Raw genomic sequence first — 16,497 nt, forward strand, 5'->3', positions numbered from 1 at the left:
TTTTCCTATTTTTATCCTCTGAGCTGTCAGAATAACTCCGCATGTTGGTTCTCGAGCGCATTTATAAATATGAACTGCAGACGGTCATATGGATGACTGTATGTAAATGACAATGATATCTGTCGCCATTCTTGAAAGAGAAAAGCAATACGGATCATTACTTTCTCTTTGCAGGCACCGCTTTTGTTAAAATACCAGAGTGATCCGAGGTTGCCTGGATTCCGTTGGGGCATCTGCGTGGTATCTGACTGCAATGAAGAAGAGTTACAGGAGCTTGCCCAAGCATGTAAGCATTCTTTAGTTATTTCAGGTTTTTGGAGGACACAGCTAAGACGCCAAAGAGAGATGAGCTGAGTCGGGGATACGAAGGTTTGTTCTTTGCGCCAAGAAGATCTGGAGATTCCTTCAACGAGAGATTTTAGAGAAACATGCCTAAATTATCGAGTGGCCCGTTTATCGCTGTTTTAATGCACCTTCCGCTTTCTAATATAGTGGAAGAAATTTCTTTATTTGTGACTTACAATTTCAGTTCAGGTGGTTGGAATGCAGGACAAACAGGCAGTCAGCCTAATGTTTACTAAGCTTTGTTTGCAACAAGCACCAAGCACGGGCTGAAAGTCAGTCTTCCTAGTTCGTACACAAGCGATCATTTGATAGCCTTTGGATGTTTTCACGCTTACTCTGCTTAAGCTTGATAACGTGTGAGTACGTTGCCGCACTATTTGATCATGTCGAGAGAAAAAGAAGCAGCTGCCAATTCTGTAAATTCATGTTGAGGCGCTCATTGCAGTAATACGTGCGAAGAGATCGTAAAAAGAAGAATGTAGAAACGCGGTGACTCGTAAAGATCTATTTTTGATGAACGAAGAAACCGTGGTACCATTCTATATATAAGATGTGCATCTATTTAACGGCGGTGGAAAGTCTAACGCCCAGTTTGCTGCAGCAGTGCTGCCCGTAGCCGACAACAGCTTTAGAAGGCAAGAAATACGAAGCGCAGAATTCACACTCTAACAGAACGGAGTGTACAAAAAAGTCCTGATCCAGTTCCAGATATATCGTCATTAACGAGTTATTGTGGCAATATTATCGCCATACAAAATAATTATTATCTTTTTGCGCACCTTTCAAAATCAGGAAATGAGGAGGACCCAACTGATATCGGAATGTGTGAATATTGAACAGAATGCCTCCGAAGGGGTGGATTCTGTGTAATGTAGACATTATTGTGACCAGCGCTGAAAGCAGCGCCTACAAAGAACAGCTCGCGACGAAACAGCATGCGTCAATACAGCACATAAAAGACAAGGAGCAAACAAAACAACACACGTAAGAAAACAGCACGAAGAAATAATAGCACAGATGAAACAGCACGGCGCCAGACCGGCACAGTGCGGTATGCTGCAGCGTTGCTCAAAGTGTGCGCATGGCAGCAGTAGTAGTTGTGCAGTGCTCGTTTGCTGGTTTTAGTGGTGTAGGTTTATCTGTACTATGCAAGCAGAACATGGGCAATAGCACGTTACTAAAACCGAACGTAACTCAACACAACGCTATTGGAAGCTATCAAGTTAGCATTTTTTGGAAACTTCACTTCTCTTGTGGCCTTTACAGCACCTCACGCACACGAACAGGTAGGGCTTGTGTAATGTAAAGCTTGAACAAGCCACGCATATATAATTTACCTCGCAAAAGCGAATATCATGGAAGAAGTAAACATGATGATCACAACTGTAAATTCATGAAAGAGAATGGTCGCGCCTACGCTGTTTTGGTCTATGGCACCTTCTAATGGCGGAGACGAAAATTTATTTGTGAGCGAGCATTAAGGCTTCCACTCAACTGAACAGCCGCTGCCTGTCAGTAAATTTCTTGTGTCAACATCTGTTCGACCAGAAAATGAAATGAACTGAACTATAAAACTTTACGGGCACAAATGGGGATTTCGACCGCAGGCCGACGCGGAAAACTTAGCTTCGCTGGCCACTTCTCCTCCAACTCACCTAGCTTTCTATGCTGTTGAACCATTAAAATGAGTACCCTGTTCATTTTATTAGGAAGAAAAAAGCTCCAGTTTGCAGAACAGAACCTCTACCTGGCCATATTTCCGCTTTGTTGAGTTAATAAAAGCATAACCCTGTTCCTTTACTAAATAAAGACAACGGCTATGTAACTCCAAAGCCGTTGCAAAAGGGGTGTCCTTTACCACTTGCACTTATGAATACTTTGAACTCACCATTGTTCTGAACAGTATTGGCTTGCCTTTTTTCATCCCTTGTATCGTTGTTGTGTTGCTTTTTACCGGCATGTCGTTTTGACGCATTCCTTATTTTATATGAGCTGGTTTGTCGCCCTGCTCATACTTTCCATGGGGTATTGTCAACGCGCTTTTTCTTGTGTGCTGGTTTGACGCGTGCTGTTTTGAAATGGGCGGTTCTTTTGTGTCCCGGCTAGATCAGAAAATAACTTTATTCATCCAGCAAGGAAAGACCGAAATTTTTTAAAATATCTGGGACTAATTACATTGCAGATGTTATATTTAGGTATACGAATAAAGTAGTCTTCTATACTGTTCTGTCCAGCGTAGACAGAAAGCGGTTGGTTCTCGCGTTTGTACCGATTCTCCCCCTTACAGCTTACGTCGCTTCCAGACCAGTTGGATAATATGGTTCTTGTGGCTCAGGCTGCCCTTGAGTGAATGTTTGCTTTTCCTAGCCGGATAACGCATAAATGTTTGTTTGGAGTGTTTCGATCCTAAAGCGTGCTATTTTTAGGGTAAAAATAATTTGTAAGGTTTTCAAACCTTGGAACCATTCTTAAAGTTTCAGTACCAGCCCCCTCTGCACTGCTACACTCCACGACAGATTTTTTAAGATCAACCATAACCATCATATCTTGTCTGCCAGCAGCAAAAATGAAGTCCTTCTAATGGACATCATGCTCTGGAAAATGAAACCTAAACTATGCGATTGAGTTTAGGAAATGAATTTTTGATTTTTTCCATGCCTGTGATAGGGCGGGTAAAGTGCCTCGGTGTCACTGTTTCATGTAATGAACGTTCTGAGAAATTTATTTCGTTGATCACTAGCTGAGCAGGTGTACCTCAACACGGTCAGTCGATCGAATTAATCTCCTTATCCCGCTCAAGCCCGAATTAAGGAGCGTTCGCAGCAATTCACTTACAGAATCGTCGGATTAGACAGCGCTGCTTGTTCGAAGTATAACAATCTCTGAATTACCGAGGGTCAAATTAATGAAACTTTATTGCGATTATGAATAGACGCGTTTTAATATGCAAATGTATTCTCCTTGTATTTCTCAAAAAGGATAATGACTGAGTGCACCAAAGCCTACACAACTGGCATTTTGTAGAGCATATAGCCAACGAAAATTTTCGCTAGTTATGCATTAAATTCTAGAGGTCTGCTTCATCAGGTGATTTTTTACTAAGTGCCAACAGCCCTATTGACACTTGATGTGTATTTAAAATTGTGGGTGCCTAGTAAGACATGAAATTGGATACGGAAAAGCCCTAGCAGGGACACTAAGAATGAAATTGACTTCATAGATGTAAAATTATCGGAAAGGTTCGATGCAGTAGTGCAGGATGGTAAAGTCTCGAATTGATCTGAATTTGAAGGGGGAACAAATTACTGAGGAAGAAATCCATCTATGACTTAGCGGCAAGGGGGAAGGCAGCATAATTTAGGATATCGTTGCAGAATAGATATTCAGCGCTAACCAAGGAAGCCAACTTTAGCATAGACGCAATCAACAATGATATCACAGAGTGTGTGGTAAAAATAGGCGGTGGGATATTAAAACAGGATACCGGTAAACCATCTAACGAGACGAAAGCTTTGTTTAAGAAACGTCTAAGTATGAAAGCCTTCAACCCAACAGAGACGATAGAACTGGCGGAGATATCAAGGCTAATCAATAAGTGTAAAGTGGCCGACATAGGGAAGTTTAACATGGTGAAATTCAGCATGCTCTAAAAAAATAAAACTAGGAATAGGCACAAAATCAGATGTGTGCATTGAGCGACAAGGCTGGCAATGTCATTACTAATATGAACAAGATAATGAAGGTAGCCGAGGAGTTCTATATTGACGTATACAATTACACGATTGGCAGAAGTGAGAAGGAATGAAACTTTTTGCCTGTAACAAATGACGAGGTTAAGAGAGCTTTACACGCTATGAAAGTACAGAAAGCAGCCGGGAAAGACCAGGTAACCAGAGATTTGTTGAAGTATGGTGGTGAAATTGTGCTAGAAAAATTTGCCGCCCTGTATACGCAAGGCCTGCTGACATCGATGGTACCGGAATCTGGAAAATCGCTAACATTCTCTTAATCCATAAACAAAGGGAGGCTAAGGATTTGAAAAATTAGAGATTAATCACCTTGCTATCCATTACGTACAAGGTATTTATTTGCTAATAGAATCAGGACAATCTTAGACTTTAATCAAGCAAAGGATCAGGCAGGCTTTCGGAAAGGGCACTCTATTATGAATCATATCCATACTTCCAACCAGGCGATAGAAAAGTGCTTGGAATATAACCGGCCACTTAAAATTCATTGAATACAAAGAAATAATTTCACTCAGTCGAAACCTCATTAGTCATGAAGGCTTTGCGAAATCAGGGTATAGATGAGCCGTATGTGAAAGTGCTGGATGATATATATAGTAGCTGCACAGTAATAATAGTGTTGCATGAAGAAAGTAACAAAATTTCTATAAAGAAAGGTTTAAGGTAAAGGGACATGATCTGCAGAGTGCAACGCACAGCTTGTGTAGAGGACAATTACGAGGCAATGAATGGAGTGTTTAGGGATCATGGTTGGTGGAGAATACATCAGTAATTTGCGAATCGCTGAAGACTTTGCTTTGCTAGGTGAATGGGGGGGGGGGGGGGGGAATTGCAACGAATGATTAATTCTGTAGACAGGAAAATGGAAAGGTAGGCCTAAAGGTTAATATGCAGAGGGCTAAGGTTATGTCCAACAGCCTGGAAAGCAGCAGCAGTTCACAATCGGTAGCAAAGCACTGGAAGTAGTAGGTGGATATGTCTACCTAGGCCAGTTAGTAACTGCAGATCCGGACCACTAAAGGGGAATAACTAAGATAATAAAATTTGGATGGAGTGCATTTGGCAACTAATCGCAGATTATGACTATAAGCTTATCGGTACCGCTGAAAAGGTAACAGTTGTATCTTACCGGTACTAAATTATGGGGCTGAAACGTTGAAGCTAACAAAAAGGGCTCTGCTTAATTTGAAGTCAACTCAGAAAGCTATAGAACGAAATATGTTCGGGGTAAAACTAAGACATAGGAAGGCGTGCAGAGCTTCAAGACGAAGAAATTGGCATGGGCAGGACATGTAGTGGGAATAGAGGATACCAGGTGACCGCTAAGAGCAGGGCGAGAAGAAACTTTCATTATGCTTTTTTTTTTCTGAACGGGAGCCCTCTGTCCAGGGCTCCATGTGTCGCCCCTATCCTCCAGCCCCGCTAGAGGAGCTGGCGCTGGCCTTGCGGTGGAATTATGGAGAGAGCGTTATCAGGAAAAATAAAGGGTTCTCAATCCAGAGTCCCGTTTGGCATCGTTATTTATTCGGCTTGCTTTATCAGTCGCCGCTGATTGGACGGCTCGGTGCTGGCCAAGGATAAGAGTAACCAGTTGGATTCCGATGGAAGGAAAGCGTAGCAGGCGGTGGCAGAAAATTAGGTGGCGGATGAGGTTAAGATGTTCGTAAGGTCAATTGCATGCCGTTAGCACAGGACAGGGTTAATTGGAAGAACTTGGGAGAGGCCTTCGCCCTTCAATAGGTATAGTCTGGTTGACGATGAGGATGAGTGTGAACAGTGGTTTCCTTTGCCTTTTTAATGTTCGCTTTTAATTATATATAAAAGCCAAAACACGATTATGCATGAAGTTAACGGATCTTTATAAGCGGGTGGGATCAGCTTTGACATTCCAAGCATAAGGATATGTAATTGTTCGAGGTACGCCTGTGCAACTGGGCAATGAGGAAGAAACTTTCAGTTGGTAGTAGCTAATAATCGAAAATATTTTCCCTATCATCCACGAGATCTTTGCAAAGGTTTAAAGAGGTGAAATTAAAATTATATATTTTTATGGAGTATTTCATTCGTAAGCATTTTTTTTAACGCCGTGATGAAGAAATATCCAGTTCTGTTAAATGCTGGCGTTAGATATAAGCGGCCTCATGCTATCTCGACATGCCTGATCAAGTTCGTCTGATGCACTATAGAAACAGAATTTTGTAAAATGTGAAAGCTCTGTGTAATGCTACAGGAAACTTCGCTCAACTGCGGCCAGTATTTATAGTCCGTAGCAGGTGAAGAAGTGGATATTATTGTACAAAGATATCAGGCGGTAGTGTGTTGTAGCGTTTTCGCTCGTTGTGGCAATCACAATAAGCGCTGTTAATGGGAGAAGGTTCAAGAACATGCTGCTAGTCCTCAGCGTTCGTATATGCTACACTGAGGTTTCGCCTGGTGCGTACGCCTAAGTAGAGGGGTTTATTTCCACTCAAACAGTAACACGTTCGAAAGCTTGCTCAGACACCTGTGGAGAACAACCTCATTTTAATACAATTACAATGTAGGAACATCTAAAGTCATCGCACTAATAATCGAGATATGCCGCGAGCCATAAGCTTGCGAGATCTAAACGTAATGTGATTTAACTAATGCGCAGAGTGTTGAAATCATGACAACGACTCGTTCACGTGTGTCGTTTCTGTATGTTTCTGTTGTACCCACTTCGGCACCAAAACCATAAAGAAATTGGTGTTATTTATTAGTGTTTTAGCACACATGAGTTCAAACCACAGCATGTCTAATGACTGTGCTATCTAAATGTTTCCAGTAATCGGCGACACGGCCACGGTGGGCGTGAAGTACTGTACGACGGACGTAACACCGAAGCTCACCGCATCACAGACCAGTGTAGTGTGAGTGCTTGCTGTAAATTATTCATCAAGTTTGCTAAAGGTTTTCTTTTATTTATGCGTCTGTAATGTAAGCCGGTGTCAAAAGAAATTAGACGCTTTGATTAGTTGGCCTGTATCATGTTATATCAGCAGTTACATCATCTGAGGTAACAAGTTTACTTAGATCCATCTATAGTCACCCGAGCTGACTCGTCTGTCACCTTTCGGAAGAAAAGTAGCAGAAAGCGGCAGAGATTACCGGTCTTGGTGATACACGCAGATGCCAGAAAAATGCACACAAAGAGAGTAGCAAACGCGAACAAGTATTGGCGGCGCTTTCAACCCGTGTAAAGTTGTTAAAAGTGACCTGGGTATTTTTTAAATATTTTGGTCACTAATTTTGGTCACTTGCATAAAAAATTTGCGAGAAACATAAGCTCTACTTCTATAGGTATGAAACAGCGTCAGGTGCCTAAATGGCTCTCATTTGCGGCCCCTCTTGATGATACTTGTTAGCACATACGAACTGTGCTAACAGATTAACCTCTAAGCACTCGTTAGCGTGCTTAGAGGTTAATCTGGTTAGAGGTTAGAGGTCAATAAGCTATCGCATTTAGTAATCAATGTGTTAAGTGGGTTTCTATAAGCAGCAGAGAAGGTCACAAAGGAAATGACCTATTTTTTTTCATCAAATCGTCCTTTTTGCCATGATATGAGAGATTCACCGCACTAATGAAAAAGGAACAACGCACGTAATATTTTTTTTCCGGTATTAAAGCGCTTCCAAACCAGTTTTCAGAGACGAAAGTATAGGCGGGCTCAATTTGTCGAAGTGAGGGGTCGTCGTCCCTGCCCCTATAGTCTTGAAAGTACATCGGCACGCACTTCTGTAACATGAAAGAAATGGGCAAGTGAGCAGACAATCCAGACGGAGTTTCTATGCCGGTACCTCGTCGACAAGACAAAATAAGAAAAGAAAATAAGAAAAGAAAATGACGAAATTTGTGAAATGGAGGCAGCCTACATTTTTACCAGTCTCAGTGGGCAACCTGTTTAACTAATTAAGCGACGGCCGCTCAATTGGGCATAGTAGTTGGCATGATTTTCTTTGTTAAAGTCTTGCTTAGGCGCGCATCGTTAACGTAGCGATGGTAAAGGAATGACAAAGACTCTGATTTACTTGATCACTTCCCTTTGGTCTTATTATAAACTTTCTGTACACCACAGACAGCCATCAGTTGTAAACAGGCAGCCAACAAAGATGCTCATGCGCCGCTAATTTTGCTGAGAGTTGCCGGTCGTTCTCTATTGAGAAGCAAGGATGAGCAAGTAGCACTGAAATACCTTTAAACCGAGTTTTATCGCTACTCTCGTTTGGATGGGGCTCCAGACTGGGTCGTCTATGGCGCCATTCATAAGGCGATGATATAAAAAATCCACACATGTCACATTGAATGCTTAGTAAGCATTAGGGCTCAGTTTAGAGGGCACACGTTTTGAAGGCCTCGGCGTGTTTAGTGAAATAAGTGCACGGAGATCGCCCTCCGCATCACAGATGACATTTGCTCATGGCTGGCGCTATCCCGTAGGGCGATCTTGGCAACCATTCTCTGTCTCATCGTGGCTGCTACCATCGTGGATGTCTGTGCTCCCGAAGCTCTAAAGCACTTCGGTGAGTAGCAGCACGCAAAGGAATTACGCATAAAAACGTTTTGACAAATAGTAGTTCGTAGTTTGAATTTATCTAATGGTACCGCCGTTTCTATACGCTTTTCTAACATCATATAAAGAGGAATCATGTGAAATGCAGAACTCAGCATACCTATTTGTTCGCCTATTACCTGGAAAAGAAATAACACTTGCTTGCTAAGTAATAACTCAAAGGCGCAAATAAATTCATTTAAATTTATTTATGACAAAAGCCCGAATTGACATTTCAATCTGAATTCCACGCTGTGAGACTAGTTGAATTCCTGCAGCGAATGTCCTTGTCTTGTTAAACCCAGATATCATGTAGGGCCACTGAAACTGATGTCTTTGTTGATACCGCTACAAAAGTTTCAATTGGGAACAAATTTCTATGCCGTTGCCGTAGGGAACTGATGAATATGAGACATGGTTTCATCATTCTGCTTTCTGGGTTAATTTTTTTAAAATAAAAGCATGATTTAGAACAGAGTTTATAAGGTGCATAATGTGACGCTGACACCGCGCAGGTTCAGAAAATCTTACAGTACAACAACCCCTCCGTTAGGAGAGAGCACATTCGCCTAAATACAAGAAACTTGTTCATTATTCCGTGTTCTCAGATACCCGACTCCCAGGACCCTTATTTTATTTTTCTAATGCTTTATGTTGTTTAAATGCTTCATTTGAGTGCCGCTCACTGAAATCGGCTTGCATTTTAAAGTTGATATTATTAGTATTGTCAAGGCACAGAATATAACAAATAATTTCAAGAACAGTGCCGTCCTATATTATTTAAGTGCTATTGGATTGAGTGCACCCAGTTCAGAAACAAAAAAGAGAAGTAGAACCGTGCCAAAAATACGATAAAAACTTTAGGTGATTTGGCTTAACCTCAGTTCTTATTCAGCAGCTTTGTAGCAACTGTTTGATGTTGTTTAATTGTTTGTAGCACTTTAATGCAGTGTGTAGTTTTGTACTACCTTTCTGTTCAACAGAAGTTATGTTGTTGCTGTTTAAGTGTGCTGTAGATACTCAATGTTCACGACAAAATAAACGGAGCAAATTTTGCAGTCACTACAGGAAACTAACTGTCTGTAGATATTTTTATATCTAATCACCCAACCCTATAACTACTCTGTGTGTTTGATCCCTGTCTGCAAAAGTGGTTGTAAAAGTCCTGCTGAGCTTCTCATTGCCGGCAAACCTCAAGCTACTTACGTCTACACCCGAGAAGACGTCAGACACGTACACACTCCGATTCATGCACGGTGTGAAGGCTGTCAGCATCGCCTACATCGTCTACGGGCACTCGATGATGGAGCTCTCTTTCACCTGGGGTAAGCCAAGATTCTTATGCGTCATGTCCCTGTAGATGCGATAGAGAAAACCTGCTGTCCTCTCTGTGTCCTTGTTCGTGCAGACATTTTGGTTGATATAATGTAGTAAACGAAATCGTGATGTCAGTTGGCTTTAGTGACGACACACCTGAAGTCCTGGCATATTATTTCCTGTTCTTAAAGCTATCTATTGGAAGCAAATGGCGACGTTAATTTCTAGAGCCGTGAGGCATGGTATATGAGCCTATATCAGTACAATAACAGCTTTATAACATCCGCCTTTGATCTTTTTAAAAAATTGGAATGTATGTTCGAAAGCTTAACTGGTCTGAGCAATACGTGGTGCTTCTAAAAGCTCTAGTTCAATATTTGAGTCGCTGGATACTTTTGCCCGACATTCATGTGTACGTACCCAGGTTTTCAAGAAATTTGTCCAATTTCAGCTTAAATGTTTGAAGGGGTGCTGTGACAGTCATTGTCTATGTGCCGTTTCTAGACCGCAAGTTTCGTGATGAGGTTTATTTAATAAACGTCATCTAGGCATTACGCACAGAAAAACGTGCAAACTTGGAAAAGCCATACAGGAATAAACTTGCGCTAGTGAGATAAATAAATCGAGGGTAGCCTGACCAGCTCTGTAGACTAGCTAGCCTATCGGGCTTAGCTCTTCAGCGAGTGGTGCTAATATTTTGCACGTATTCGAAGTCTTCCAAAAGCTAATGATGAATCTAGCTCTAGCTTGTTATGCTCATCTGTACTTTTCTTGCAGCTGGGGCGACGAACCACTTGTCGTACATGGATCGTTATGACTCTACTCTTAGTATGGCTGCCTTCATGGCCGTGGACACGTTCTTCTTCCTGAGGCACGTACCGTACTCGACGTGGGCCCATCGCTACAATATGGAAGAAAGTACTTCCTAAGGATAAAGTCCCTTCGTTCCTATGCTAGCTAAATAGCCCTTTGAATTTCAAAATTCACGTGTGCAATTACAAAGCTCAGTTCAGTTTCATATATTCATGTATATGATTGACCTGTATGAAAGTTGCGCACTTTAACGCGTTATTTACTCAGACTTTTGACTTGAATTAAGCGAGTAACAAGCGAAGGCGTCGGAACCTGAGTAGCCCGCTCGACATCTCTTTCCGGGCATATTATCCAAGATGGAATACAGGACCCAGTGCACGTTTCAGCAAACGCAGCTAGTATTTTAATCATCGTGTTGCCGCTATGACTAATTGGTAATGATACAGTTTTTACAAATCGACTCGCCTGCATCACTTAGTATAAACAAATGAAATCTTTATTTCATGATCTCGACGCACTTCGATGATGGGAAAAAAGGTGCTATTATAAGCAGCTTGACGAGTTTCCATCCCACCGTCAAGTATGTGGACAAGACCGGTGTCGTAACGGAAAGAACGATACGCCAAAAGAGCCCTTGTATTATAAAATCATGCATACCCGCATAGACATGAGCGCGCAGAGCTTTGTTTAGGGAAAAGCACAGAACAAACGTGAGCCACAACCCTTAATTACACGAATTAACAAAAAGATACATATGCAGAAGAAAGAAAACTACCTAGAAGCCAGAACAATGCACATCTATAATATTTGCATCAGCCCTTTTAATCACACAAAAATATTTTATTTAACTCGAGAGCACAGAGAGAGAAACATCAGTATACGTATGATGGAAGTTGTTTAGTCTTCGTGGAAGTAATTACATGGAATCGCTATATTTAGCAATGTTTAAACTAACCTTCAATATCTGGGATGCCGTGGCGGTTATGCGTACAAATTGACACGTACGTCTGGTAATTTTCTCATAAAATTAGCATTACATTTGCTTCATTTCTCAGTGCCTTGCATAGGCGATAACTGTACAATTTGCGTATTTTAATAAACCAAGCGTTTGCACTAATGAGCTGCAGGGTGATCAATTGCAGTATTTCAGATCATTCTTACAATTATTTTGAAGTCGTGCTAGTTCCTCGATACTTCTAGTAGTAGCTGTACCCCAGATTACAACACAGTATGAATGTTGTAATAAAAAAAGTCAGAGGGTGATTAAAAGCCTCGAATGAACAGAACAATATACCTGTCACAACACAACGCACCAATTGTTCGTGCTAATTTGGACCGTACCAGATCTATGTTTTCATCCCTAAACACACTGAATATTATGCCTGAATGTTTAAAGCCATCAACTACATTGGTGCTACTGCCATGTAAACTGAAAAGCAATGCCGTGTCAACTTTCGGCCTCTTGCTCGGAAAACAACAGCTTTGATAATAAAAGGTTGGCAAGCAGCCCCATTGCAATGCAACCTGTCCTGAAGTTTTATAAAATGCTTGTTGGCTCTGCCAACTAATTTATCAATGTCATCGTCAATCCCAAATAATTTCGCCATCCGCAATCATAATTAACTCCATGAAAGAGCAAATATTATTTATATAATTAATATAGATGCTTACGAAATGTTGGCTTATACTCCACTGGAAAGCACCTAATGAATTGGTCTTAAGACAGGAGGTGAAACTATTTTTTGTCCCGGCTTGTATTGCTAGTGATATGTGCGTGAGCAGTAAATGCTTAAGATTGCAATCCTCCCTGATTGGTATCACGAGCAGTGACTTCCATACCGAAGCAATTACATGTAAGAGTCGCGCCATTAACCATTTGAAACATAAAGCATGCACACCGCCTTCAAAGATTCACTGAGCGCCACTGCAGTGTTCTAATGAGAGCGCTGCTTAGTGCTAGATGCAGCGATAAGAACAATGTGCCGCGTGCGTTTGCGCCGCTTCCCACCTCAAACAAGAAAATCGTCAATTTAGTTTAGTCGAAGTGATAATAGGCTTTATTTGGCCGCACAAATGAGAGTCTAGGAAGTCGGTGGCTTGCCGGACCAGGGCCAACTGAATGTCCAGTGAGGTGCTCAAAAATACAAGGGGAATACACAATTCTTTGAGCATTTATCATAGCGTGTCTATGATACCTTATCAAGCATACGGTAGGTCTACTGATGACTGTGGTGCGAGCATAATCTGGTACATTTCAACCAAAGAAGCATTGACCAGGCTCTATGGGAACCGAACAAACAAGGACTGCTTCGACTATGTCCTCCGCTACGTTCGAAATCAAGACATTGATTGGACATGCAGCGAAGTGTCATTAGAATGGTAGCATGACCGAACGGCAACGATACGATGAGGAGATTGAACTAGCACAGGAGCAGTGTCTCAAGTTACGTAAGTACATTTGTAAGCACCTATTGAAGACTTTGCCACAACTCACTTAGCGGTAACAGCAGTGCATGCGTGGAAGCAGCACGCAATGTTTGTTTGTTTGGTTCCAACCTCACGTTCACTGCCAGCTTTTCTGACTTTTACATTTGTCTTCTAGTTCTAAATAACCCTTCGTGTTACATATGACTTGACCACTTCCCGGGTGATGGTTTATTACTCATGGTGTCTTTTCTTGCTTCAGTGGTTATCTGCTGTACCGCACACTCTGCTACATGAAGAACGCTAGGGGTGTGAAGCCAGTCCTGGTCATCGCAATTCGGCGTTGGTACAGGTGGGCCTGAAAATACAAATGAGTGAATGAACAAGTCATGATTTGAGTAACTATGATAATACTGTCTACGTACATCTAAGACTAGAACGTTCTGGATGGGAGAAGTCTACCTAGGACATTCAACAACAGAAAACATTCAACAACAGAAAAGTTGTAAAATGGATTCAAAGGTGTCAATAAGAGAAATTGTACTTCCACTAGAAACCAAGAAAGTAGTTATTTGTTGGGTTCGAACTGGGGGGCTACGGAAGCACTATCAGCAACTCCTAAAGCGCAAATTATGAAGAGAGCTGCAGAAGCCTTTTCGATATAGCATGTCTACAGAGAGGCAGTCCGCAGCAGTGTTATAGAGAAAAAAGCCTTGCTCTTTAGTTTTTAAAGTAACGGGCGTTGATATACTGAACAGAAATTTGGGGGCTATCTACACGTGATGTTTTCCGGAAAAGAAGTTTCCTTTGAAGATGCTGTCGCAATAAAAGGGCATAGGGGATTGCCTGCACCTCTAACTTTAATCCCCGCCGCTTGTTCACTAGCTTCCACTGGCTGTCATTGACGCTTGGAAGCGGCTACTTAGTATTCGCCAAAGCCAATGCCTAACTTTATTGTGCTCCTGGATGTTTTTCCTTCGCTGGCAATGTAAAGTCGCGGGCCTCACATCTGACGACAAGGCCGCATTAGAAATAACCTTATGCGGCTGGCTAAATACGCCTTAATTGACGCGTACTAAACGTTCTCCGCTCAGTGCTTAAGCGCGTCGAAAGGTTGTGCACTTCTCTAAATTAGCAGACTGGCGACCTCGATTGCAATCTAGAATCTGTAAAGTACACACCTCGTGGAAAAATACCCGCTGAAGAAATTGAATGACCTCAAGATACTTCGTACTAGTAGAAATATTGGGGCAGAAGAACACAATCGGTTATTACGTCTTGCCGGGAGCGAAATTGGAGGATATGCGAATACCCACCTGTCTAAAGTATAGCAATTATGTTAACAATCGTCTGGCATTTTCAGTATATATCCGAAGAGCTAAATCTATATTTTGCAATTCAAAGTGTCGTTTCGGCACCGAAGAATTAATCGCCGAGATTCGTAATGTTATAAATGAAACAAAATCGCACACACCGCCTTCAAACACATCCTGTGCGCTACTGCGGTGTCCACTTGAATGCGCGCAGCATACTGTGTGCCACACACAAACTAAGAGTTGAGGTGCCTGATCTCACGTCCTGGACAAGTTTGTGTCCTTTAGTGAATGCACTTATTTCCGCATTGCGGTTGTCGATAGTGAATGAATATATAATGTGTCGTTAGCGTGATCATCGATTTATCTCTCTTCGGTCCCCGCATCCCTGCGCGGCAGGCTCGTGCTTCCGGTGGTATTCGTTGGATGCTGTATCTCTCTGCTGCCGTTGTTTGTGACGGGCCCCACGACGGCAGCTGTATACGACAAATTCTACTCGGATGTGCAAGACTACTGGTGGGCCTTCGTGTTCAACGTCCGGAACATGTTCCGGGAGCTGACGTACGTGAGTACGCAAATGTCTTGATATGGTGCCATTGGAGCCCGCTCCTCTAAGTACCTAGGAAAATCACCTTCCTTGGCCAAATTTTCAAGGCATCGATGGTTTTTAAGCCTTACGTTTGCAGCTAGTTTCTGCACGGAGGCCTGCATTTTCCGCAAACGTTTACCTGCACCAGCAGGAAAAAACGCCTAAAACTTTACTGCGTGCCCATCTTTGTGTGGTTCATGTATGGCACACGGGAAAATAGTTGGAAGCACTCAGAATAAAAAGTGACAACTATTCTACCGTGTGAGAAATTAACGCATCATTTACAGCAGGGAAGAGAATCTTAAAGCTATCTTGGGCACCTTTAGCAACTTTATAAACACATTTCTGGAATGAATCACTACAGGCTGAACGTACAATAATCGCAGAGCTATGTGTTGAGATAAAGTCGAGTGATGGCGATCTAACTTCTAAATCATCGCTTCTTGCCTCCCAGGAAACCAGGCGGCGATCGGAGATTCCTTAAGTATTACCTCAAACGGCAGAACTTCCAGTTAACCGCAGTTAAGTTTCCGAAAACGTGCAAAGAGGATTGAGATAAGTGTCACCAAAGCGAGACCCTCTGAGCCTAAAGGTCCTCATTTTCTAAAACTCTTAAGCAATTTTATGGCGCTACCCCTCACCTTTTTATCACTGTCGTGTGCTCCAAGAGGATGACTTTCATCACCTATTAGGGGTTTATGGCTGCGTGTGGGCTCAACCGGCGGGCGGAATAACATTTCTTGTTTTATTAACTTTACAATTATATTTTTTCGGGCTTTGATCATGATATACACTCCGTTCTTTCTAGGGTCTTCATGCGACCACATGGTACATTTCCGCAGACTATCAGCTGTTCCTTGTCGCCCTCCTAGTTCATCAGCTGAAGAGGTAAGCTACTTGGCAATGATGGCGATAATTGAAATTAATCCTGCTCCCACTAAGCATTGTAGTTTGTAGCCAATAAAAGTTTTAGACAATGTGAGGAGTTTCTCAATATTTCATTATTTCTACGCTTGCCTTAAAGTTTCACGCTGAGAAAGGCAAATCTGCTACCGATCAACATACGCAATTAATGACGTGGTAATTGGTTAATATTGTGTAGGCGTACAATATATGAGCAGTGTATGTAAAGAGCTTAGCACGTAAAGAAACCGGCTACCTAGATGGTGCATTACCGTAAAGAGAAACCACATGGCGCAGTGGTGCAAATGAAGTGATCTGCGAAGCACATATTCTTAACGCGGTCTCAGTGCGAAACCCAATGGCGGCTAGTATTCTATTTCAAAGAAACGTTTTTCCGAGTGATTGCTGGCGAATATCAAGAGTTGGAATAGTTGTGCTTAAGTGTTAAAAATTCTTGAGTAGTTTCGCGGATG

General features: G+C 42.0%; 1 protein-coding gene across 1 annotated transcript in view; it reads left to right on the top strand.

Annotated features, from left to right (window-relative positions):
* LOC146178923 (O-acyltransferase like protein-like) overlaps positions 1-16,497 on the top strand; it is a 43,155-nt gene that overhangs the window by 8,891 nt on the left and 17,767 nt on the right. Inside the window, exons 3-10 of the mRNA XM_084578661.1 lie at positions 175-286; positions 6,901-6,985; positions 8,554-8,636; positions 9,817-9,990; positions 10,760-10,853; positions 13,482-13,571; positions 14,932-15,097; positions 15,930-16,009. Of these exons, the coding sequence (XP_084434787.1) occupies positions 175-286; positions 6,901-6,985; positions 8,554-8,636; positions 9,817-9,990; positions 10,760-10,853; positions 13,482-13,571; positions 14,932-15,097; positions 15,930-16,009 (884 nt within the window). The remainder of the gene's footprint in view (positions 1-174; positions 287-6,900; positions 6,986-8,553; positions 8,637-9,816; positions 9,991-10,759; positions 10,854-13,481; positions 13,572-14,931; positions 15,098-15,929; positions 16,010-16,497) is intronic.

The sequence above is a fragment of the Amblyomma maculatum genome, chromosome 9 (assembly GCF_055883805.1).
Source record: "Amblyomma maculatum isolate TAMU_Amacu chromosome 9, ASM5588380v1, whole genome shotgun sequence".
Classification (NCBI taxonomy): domain Eukaryota; kingdom Metazoa; phylum Arthropoda; class Arachnida; order Ixodida; family Ixodidae; genus Amblyomma; species Amblyomma maculatum.